General features: G+C 38.4%; 2 protein-coding genes across 5 annotated transcripts; one reads left to right on the top strand and one right to left on the bottom strand.

Moving 5' to 3' along the window:
• Positions 1-1,279: 1,279 nt before the first annotated feature.
• LOC111789136 (protein GRAVITROPIC IN THE LIGHT 1-like) lies at positions 1,280-5,305 on the top strand. 4 transcript variants are annotated; one of them, XM_023669795.1, is made up of 3 exons: positions 1,280-1,534; positions 1,861-1,993; positions 2,889-4,388. In XM_023669795.1, the coding sequence occupies exon 3, from the start codon at positions 2,939-2,941 to the stop codon at positions 4,292-4,294; it is 1,356 nt and encodes a 451-aa protein (XP_023525563.1). In that variant the 5' UTR covers positions 1,280-1,534; positions 1,861-1,993; positions 2,889-2,938; the 3' UTR covers positions 4,295-4,388. The 4 variants fall into 4 exon arrangements, 3 of the variants coding, with proteins under 3 accessions (XP_023525563.1, XP_023525564.1, XP_023525562.1); XR_002814271.1 differs by lacking the exons at positions 1,280-1,534; positions 1,861-1,993 and adding exons at positions 2,367-2,472; positions 5,036-5,305 and having other exon boundaries at positions 2,889-4,455; XM_023669796.1 differs by lacking the exons at positions 1,280-1,534; positions 1,861-1,993 and adding an exon at positions 2,048-2,335.
• Positions 5,306-5,638: 333 nt separating this feature from the next.
• LOC111789138 (prostatic spermine-binding protein-like) lies at positions 5,639-6,642 on the bottom strand. The gene is made up of 2 exons (XM_023669797.1): positions 6,543-6,642; positions 5,639-6,274 (listed from the first exon to the last, which is right to left on the bottom strand). Exons 1-2 carry the CDS (start codon positions 6,625-6,627, stop codon positions 5,856-5,858), a joined length of 504 nt encoding a protein of 167 aa, XP_023525565.1. The 5' UTR covers positions 6,628-6,642; the 3' UTR covers positions 5,639-5,855.
• Positions 6,643-9,585: the final 2,943 nt, after the last annotated feature.

The raw sequence follows: 9,585 nt of genomic DNA, 5'->3' as shown, positions 1-9,585 counted from the left end.
AATTGGGGCTGAAATGGGCCCCACTTTGCCAGTTGTCATCTGACGTATCCGCTCACACCATTTTTACGTTCTAATTGTTTACACTCAATCACCCCTCCCCTCATTGGGACCATCACCTTTCCTTATATACCCTCTCTTCCAAATCCCTCCCACTTCAAAACTTATCCCCCGTTCTTCCCAAATTACCCCTTCCTCCCCCGATTCACCATTTATTTAATATTTTTGAAATTTATAAATTTATCCAACAAAAAATTGAAAAAGATAACATTAATTTTAAAAATGTTAAATATTTCACAAATTCATTACATACAAAAAAAAAAATAAAATAAATATTTTATTATTATTCATGGTATCTATGTTCATATGATCTAATAACCTAACTATCTATAGTTCACGTACCAATCTTTTTTTTAGGAGAACAAACTACAATTTATAAGGGTGTGGAAACTTTCCCCTAGCAGTCGCGTTTTAAAGCCGTGAGGGGAAGCCCGAAAGGGAAAGCCCAAAGAGGACAATATCTGCTAGCGGTGGATCTTGGGGCGTTACAAATGGTATCAGAGTCAGACACCGAACGATGTGTCAGCCTTCTCGCTATTCCCTAAAGGGGGTAGACATGAGATGGCGTGCCAGTAAGGACGCTGGCCCCAAAAGGGGGCGGATTTGGGGGCGGTCCCATATCGATTGGAGGAAGGAAAGAGTGCCAGCAGCAGACGCTGGGCCCCGAAGGGGGGTGGATTGTGATGTTCCACATTGGTTGGGGAGGAGAACAAACCACCATTTATAAGGGTGTGGAAACCTTCCCCTAGTAGCCACGTTTTAAAGCTTTGAGGAGAAGTTCGTAAAGGAAAGCCCAAAAAGGACAATATCTGTTAGCGGTGGATCTGAGAGGTTACATAACCTAACAAACACGAAAATAGAATTATACAACTCAACCCAACTTGACTAAAATTATCGATTTTTTTTTGTTTGAGTTGGAGTTGGTTCATGGGTTATTTAAGATTACTATAAAAATCAAGAATATTTGACGTTTACTATCGATGTTAGTAATGTGTTGTGACTTGTAACATTATTATGTTTTTAAAATAATAATAAAAAAATAAATAAATTATGGTAATAACTAAAAAAAAGTCGGGGGTATTTTCGTCTCACAAAACCCCGAAAGTATGGTCTTCGTAGCCTTGGTATAGCCCCGTCATTTCACCTCCAAAACCATGCCCTTTTTCGTCTTTTCACCTGTTTCTCCCTCCAATTGTCCCTGTATTTCTCTGTCCCTTCCCTCCCATTCCTCTCTCCTTCACTCTGATTCTCTCTCTCATTGCCATTTCTTTTTCCCTCTCTAGAATTTTGGTTCTTCGAAGCGGCGCGACAGAGATAAGACACTCCATTCAACGATCTCGAGTTTTCAGGAGACGTGTTTTTTGAGCTCCGAAGAGAGTAGAAAAACCTAAAGCACTTTGAAGACAGCGAAGAACGGTTACTTCCATTGGATTTTACCCTCATTGGCGTTTCAGCTCGTCTCAAGTTTCTTCATGAGGTCAATGCCGCGTTTTTCTTTCCTTGTATTCTTGCTATTCGTTGCTCTTTCGATGTTTTACGTGTTTATTTGAATGGTGGAAAGGCCATTCTCGAGTGTAGTCTAGCATTTCATTCATTATATATGGAAAATGCTGAGATGCGGCAATGTCTAAATCTCTTGTTGCTAATTTTATGAACGGTCGTATGCTATTTTCATTTTCATCGCCTTTTCCTGCTATGATTCTTCTCTGTTTGTGTAGTTTTTACTCGGATTTGAAATAGAAACGAGAAATCTCTGTGTGTTTGGCTCCGTTTTGAATTTTTCTTTCGTTTTTCATACTGCAGAGTGAACGGGTCGCCGAGGTCTACTTAAGTGTGTTTCTCACGGCGTCTTGTGGCTCCGTTTTCTTGAGATTTACGTTGCGATGACTGGTTGACTGACTGGAATCTCCGTGATTTCATTGGGTGATTCATTCAGGTACAGTAAACGAAAGTACTGTTGATTTTTTTAAATTGGGGTTTTCCCGATGTTTGCACGAGTATGGAATCATGTAAAGGACTTCACGTGATGATTCATATTTGAGGCAATGTCCCTTTTTAGGAAATGCGATTTAAGAAAAGATGCCATGGATCTCACCACACATTTCCCTGTTTTTTGATGTTGTGCTTATCATTAACGTGTAACTCCTTTCCAGTTTTCCCATTTAATATATTTTTGTGGGGGATTGATGGGAGCTATACGTGCAGAAAAAGTAGCCATGTAGGCTATCTTAAAGGAACATGGAGATTCTTTTTGAGAGGGGGCTTTGAAGTTATTAAAGTAGGTTGAGTTATTGACTAAAGGCTCTTCTATTAATAGTACTCTAAATAATGGAAGGCTGGAACTCCTTTATGTCACCCTTTTTTTTAATGTTCATGATTAGTAAGCGACCATGGTCACTCGTCTGCATTTGCAGGGTATTCTGTCTTCTGGGTTTGTTTATTGAGTTCATGCGTGCCTACTGTTGACTCGATTTGTTTAATCTCAAGAAATATTGTAATGTGCAGTTGAATAATTATATAGAAGAGCTCGTTTTGTTTTATAGGCTGCCTTTTTGTTAGATCTTTTGAACCCCTTGCGCTTTTGTTGTTTAATTCTTTGTGAGAATTTTGATTCCCTCCAAACATGATATCATTCCAGAGACTTGGTTCATCTCCAAAGTTGTGCATTAAAACTTTAAAGATAAACCTTCAAGCAAATTTTTCGAGCATGTATCTTAGAATTGAATTCACTATCTTAGCATACCGCCATTAAGACTTGTAATCCAAATGATCATATGAGGTGCAAACACATGAATTTATCTGATAATGTGTATGTAATTCTTACATTTCAGACAGTGATTTGGGATATCTTCTATCATTCTTGCCATTTTTCTGCCCCAAGATGGAATCTGTTAAATCCTCCAATCTGACTCCAAGTAGTAAGAGTAGATTGGCACGTGCTTTTACCAAAGTACTTCACGTCCGAGCTCTAACTGGGATAGGTCCCGTTCATGGAATTCAGAAAGTTAAACCACAAGAAAGGATCAGTGATGATTGCACAGCAAGTAGAAGTACGGGTAGTCAATCTGAGTCTTTTGATAGTGGTGAAGAAGAGTTTCAGAACAGAGTCCAATTGCAAGCATTGGTTGCCAAATTGTTTGCTAGCATCTCATCAGTCAAAGCTGCATATGCCCAGTTACAGTATGCTCAATCCCCTTATGATGCAGAAGGCATTCAAGGCGCTGATCACTGTATTGTCTCAGAATTGAAAGTGTTGTCTGAATTGAAACAGTGTTACCTTAAAAAACAGTTTGATCCTTCACCTGAAACCACAATGCTCTTAGCTGAAATTCAGGAGCTAAAGAGTCTTGTGGGAACATATCACATAATGGGGAAAATATTGGAAGCGCAAGCAAGACTGAAAGGTTCTGAAATCGTGTCTCTTGGAGAGAAGATTGAGGAAATTAAAAAACAGAATAGGTTGCTCGAGAAGCGTTTAGATCGAAGTGGGCTGTTTTCTGTCACCGGTGATCACTTATCAGGAGTCAACACTAGTCATTTCATTAAAGTTCTTGGACATACAATTAAGTCTGTTGGAAGTTTTGTCCGGATGATGGTGGATGAAATGAAATCTTCTGGTTGGGATGTTCATGCAGCTGCGACAGAAATTGAACCCGATGCTGTTTATTGGCATGATAATCATAGGCGCTTTGCATTCGAGACGTATGTTTTCAGGGAAATGTTCGATTCCTTCCATAAACTCAACTTTGCCCTTCCAAATGAATCCTTGCCGGAAGAAAGGAAACAGAAGCAGTTTTTCCTTGCAAGATTTATGGAGATGAAGCTTAGGAAAGCAAAGGATTTCCTTTCACAAAATCCTAAATCAACCTTTGCCAAGTTTTGTCGAGTTAAGTACTTGAGGCTCATTCACCCCAAGATGGAATCATCATTATTCGGTAATTTGGACCAGAGAGGCCTAATCAGCTCCGGTCAATTCCCCGACACAACCTTCTTTAGCACATTTGCAGAAATGGCAAGATGGGTATGGCTCCTGCATTCATTAGCTTACTCCATTAAACCGGAGGCCTCCATCTTTCAAGTAAGGAAGGGATGCCGATTCTCTGAGGTCTACATGGAAAGTGTCATTGATGAAGTGTACCTTTCACCTAATGCCGACCCAGTTGTGGCACTTACTGTCATTCCTGGCTTCATAATTGGTAAAACTATAATCCAATGCCGGGTCTATCTCTCACAGTAATTTATTATTTATGAGTATCAACTAATAATTCATAGTATTGGCCCCTTCAACTCAAAGATCAAGCTGTTTAACAATTTATTATGTCTCGAATTTGGACAAGTTGCTGCACATACTGTGACGGAGAGACAAAACATCCTACCTCGGCAAGGCAATCCAAACGAGTAAGTGCAATTTTCTAGCCATTTTGAAGAGAAACCGCGTGGACTGAAGTGTTTTAGATTAGTTGGCATATTTATCTTGACTGAAAACCATCCCATCAAGTTTTGTTAATATCATATTAGGTCGGTGACAGAGGGTTGGTCTAGCTGTTGTGCAACACAACCAGACATCATTGCATGTACATATAAATAGCAATAAGTATTATATAATTACATGTATAGTTAGATCGATGGGACATGAGACAAATATCTCATTTTTTACATTACATCTCTTCTCTCATAGTCTAATTATTCGAGTCCTTGGATTCTCTGCTAAGCTGCAACATATTGCCAAAATTCTGTGTTATGTACGTATCTCTTTGTTTTGATATTGCAAGTGGGATGCTTTGCTTTCCCAGTTCCAAGAATCTTTAATAGTATGTAGTGGTTTGTTTTCAAATGTTTTCTTCAGTGTATGTAGGAAACTGTGATGGGTGCTCTGTTAGCTTTATTGGATTGCACAAATGTTTTCTTGAGCTGTTTCCACGATATTATAAGATTCTTATGGCCCCACATATGATACTCCTGCCGCTGATTTTAATAGGGTCGGTGATGTTGGGCCATGTGACTGCATAGGGCCCCTTTGCACATTCTTTGTTTTCTATACAAAAGGAAGAACGGCATTGTTTGTGATGGGTACGCATCCTTTGATTCTTTGTTCTTATATTTAATGCTGAAATGTTTGATTTAGTGTCCTCTTGGGACAATTTGATCAGTCTACCTTCTCAGAACAAATGCATGTTCGATGTTATATATTATATATTATATGATTTGATATTCGTGGAACTCCGAATCAACATGAATATAAGATTTTCGTCCTCTTTCAAATAGGGTTAGAAGAACGTCGGATTTAGGTATCTCTCATAACTCAAATCGTGGGCGTGCGAAATGCATACCTTCATAGGTTTGACTTGACTCAACTCAACTTGGACTGAGGTGAACTTTTAATCTTCATGGCCCAGGAGTCCCTTTACTTGGGCCCGACGTTACCATGAGTTCTGTACAAATTTTTGTTTGGCTCGTAGGTGTACTATATCTTTTTTATTTGATTCTATTGTCTAAAATTACTCGATGTTTAACTCCTTAAAATTTCACGAACATGATGCAATTAGATAAGTACCTTCTACCATAAAGGTTAAGCCTAATCAACGCAAATCTAAGCAATTCTATTATTTGGATATTAAATATTTATAAAAACCACAATGGCAAGAAATTACAACAAACCAGACAATTTAGCATATCATATGATCTATGATTGCTTTATTTAATTTAAATTACAAAAAAAAAAAAAACATATTTTATTTCATGTGACGCTGCCTTTACTATTACCAACATGGTGTAGATAAGGGGTTAATTTTAGGTCTCTAATTCTTAATGTCGTCATGGTCGTGGTCATGGTCGTCATCATCATGATCATGGTCGTGGTCATGGTCGTCATTATCGTGATCATGGTCATGGTGATCATCCAAGCTATTGACATTAGCGTCGTGATCGTGATCATGATCATCATGGTCATCCTTGTCATGATCATCGTGGTCATGATCGTCATGGTCATCCTTGTCATGATCGTCATGGTCATCTTTGTCATGGTCATCCTTGTCATGGTCATCATGGTCATCCTTGTCATGGTCATCATGGTCATGATCATCGTGATCATCATGGTCATATTTGTCGTTGTCATGATCATCGTCATGGTCATGATCATGGTCATCATGGTGGTATCCAAGGCCATGGTCGTGATCATCATCATGGTCGTCACTCTTCACAACACTTTTCTTTTCCTCTACATGAATGAAAAACGAAGTTCAAATAACATCAAATAAACTATACTCAATTTAAAAACATAACTATATAAACTTAAAACACCTTAACCTCATTCCAAAACAACTTAATATAACCCTAAAAATCCATCTAAAATTCAAATAACAACAAATTTAAATTCACTCTAATACCACACTAAATAACCAACATCAAAACTTATATACAAAAACAAATTCGATCTTTTCGAAATATTCTCAACAAACAGCGCTCAGCTTCAAGCATAAACTAACCAAGTAAACGAGCCGAGACATGAGAGGAGACGTAAAGAAGAGCGAGGAGGAGGCCGAGAAGGAGAAAGGTTTTAGAGTAAGCCATTTATGCTTTGTATGTTAATACTTTGGTGCTTCAATGTTGCATTATGAGTGCCAATTTATAGAAGGGTGGAGGCTGTGTTGGGTGATGTATGGGCTTTGGGTTAGTCAAAAAGTAAGTATTTTGGTTGAAAAAAACCCACAAAAATAAATGAACATATCTTGTGATGATCCAAAACCAACCCCATTTTTGACCTTTAATCGTTTAAATTCATTCTTGTTCTTGACATTTAATTATTTTAAAATTGTTTCATTTAAGATTTCATCTTTGATTACTTCAAAATGTTTGAAATTTCTTCATATTTGTTCATGTTTTCATCACCTTTGGAATTTGGTCAAATGCATGGTTTGAATTGTTGATTCTTTGTTCTTGTTTTTTGACTTAATCTTAAAAGCATCAACCATTAATGTCAAATGTTGAAGAAAAGTAAACTTTAAATTTGTTATGGGCCGACCCAAGATCGGTAAAACAGGCTCGGGCCCATCAAACGCGTTGCGTAGGATCGAAAATGACACGAAATGGACACGCATTCGAAATGTTTGAGACATAGTACCACACTGAAGTTTGGGTCTTTCTCTTGTAGGTTTGCTGATAGTTGTTCAGTGTCACAATCATACTCTTTCAAGACAACTTTCAGTGCGAGTGTGATTGTACGACACTTACTTTTGTCCTTGATAAGTTAGCCAACTAAAAATTGGATCGGTATAGGCCCGTCTAATATATGCCCAAACCTCTGATCTTAACGGTCTTGGAAAGCGATTTTAGACAATAAACAACAAACAATATTGATAGCATATAACCCGATATTTTAACTTCTAATTGTAACGATCCATTTCTAGGATTTGGATCAAAATTCGAAATTCGAATTCGACACCTGATGGCCCCGACATTCCTCTACGACATGGTCACATTGTCTACATCTCGCTACTTCTAAGAGTGAAGACTATACTCACATAGTACTAAATAATAATTAAAAAAAATCGAATAAATCAACCAAATCATTGGCGTTTAAAATATTTATTAATATATGAAACCCTATTTTTCGAAAAGTTTCACATTTATATTTAATATTTTATTTATTAAATTTAAAAATTTATTTTCTAAAAACATTATAATATATGCATCGATATAGTTTATGTCATTATCGTAAGATTTTCCTTTTTAATATTATAAAGTTTAAACTATCGACTTTAAATAAATAAATATTTATTAATTACCATTTAAGCAAGCTTAATTTTACCGAACACAAATAAAGTTAAAATTAAAAATTCTATATATTAAAACGATCAAATACAAACAACCCTTTATTGTCTCCGACAACGACAAACTAATTAGGATCCCACATTCACGTGTGTATAACAATAACCTAAGTTCAACTATTAAAACATTCATAAAATCTAGATTCATAGAACCTAATAATATAATCTTGACATACACCAAGATTTAGTCGCCACCGCCGCTGAAGGGAGCGGGATTTTCCCGGTTGCTCGGGGCGGAGGGGGGTATGGGGCCTCTTGGGAGAGAGCCGAGTAGCATGTCGAAGTCGACGACGCCCATTGAAGGCAGCTTGGTGTCCTTGTGGTAGAAGCTCCTGATTGCTAAGGTGGTGTGAGGTTGGCAGAGGAGGAAGGCCAGGAACAGGCATGCCGCCATCGTGAACTTTTTGGTGCACATCGGAGTTGGGTAGGTGATGGCTTGGAAAGGGACAGGGTTTGTAGTGTTTGTAGTAGTTGTTGATGATAGTTTGAGAAGTTGGTGTGTGGTTTGTGGGGTATTTATAGGGAAGTTTTTAGTGATAAAAGTGAGAGAGAGAGAGAGAGACGTATGGGTCAAGTAGGAGGTGCTGCTTACGGCTGCTTTAATAACAAAGAGGGCCACTTTGTTTTGTCTCTAGATGCCATTATACTATAAACGATACTTATCTGATCTACGAGTTCAACCCTATAACTAGTAGATATTGTCCGTTTTGATCCGTTGCATATCGTCGTCAGCCTCACGGTTTTAAAATGTGTCTACTAAATAGAGGTTTCCATGCCCTTATAAGGAATGTTTCGTTCTCCTTGGAGACCTAGTGTCCTCGTTGGCACACCGGCCAGTGTCTGGCTCTAATACTATTTGTAACAGCTCAGACCTATTGCTACAAATACTGTCCGCTTTGGCTTGTTACATATCGTTGTTAGACTCATGGTTTTAAAACACGTCTACTAGGGAGAAGTTTCTACACCCTTATAAGGAATGTTTTGTTTCCCTCTTCAACCGATGTGGGATCTCACAATTCATCTTTCTTGAGGACCCATCATCCTCGTTTGCACACCACCCTGCTAGCAAATACTGTCCGCTTTGGCCTGTTATATATCGCCGTCAAGCTCACAATTTTAAAACGCGTCTACTAAGGAGAAGTTTTTACACCCTTATAAGGAATGTTTCGTTCCCCTCTTCAACCGATGTGAGATCTCACAATCCATCTCTCTTGAGGACCCAACATCCTCGTTGGCACACCGCCTGGTGTTTGGCTTTGATACTATTTGTAACAGCTCAAGCCCACTGCTAACAAATACTGTTCGCTTTGGCCTATTACATAACGCTGCCAGGTTCACGATTTTAAAACGTGTCTACTAGGGAGAAGTTTTTACACCCTTATAAGGAATGTTTCGTTCCCCTCTTCAACCGATGTGGGATCTCACAATCCATCTCTCTTGAGGATCCAGCATCCTTGTTGGCACCACCCAGTGTTTGGCTTTGATATTATTTGTAACAACTCAAGCCTACTACTAGCAAATACTGTCCGTTTTGATTCGTTACATATCGTCATCAGGCTCACGATTTTAAAACGCGTCTACTAGAGAGAAGTTTCTACACCCTTATAAGAAATGTTTTGTTGCTCTCTTCAACAGATGTGAGATCTCACAATCCATCTCTCTTGAGGACCTAGCATCCTCGTTGGCACACCGCCCGATGTTT

This window comes from Cucurbita pepo, chromosome LG02, assembly GCF_002806865.2.
Source record: "Cucurbita pepo subsp. pepo cultivar mu-cu-16 chromosome LG02, ASM280686v2, whole genome shotgun sequence".
In the NCBI taxonomy this organism is placed as follows: domain Eukaryota; kingdom Viridiplantae; phylum Streptophyta; class Magnoliopsida; order Cucurbitales; family Cucurbitaceae; genus Cucurbita; species Cucurbita pepo.
Note: the sequence above shows the minus strand (reverse complement) of the source record. Positions and strands in the feature narration are given on the sequence as shown.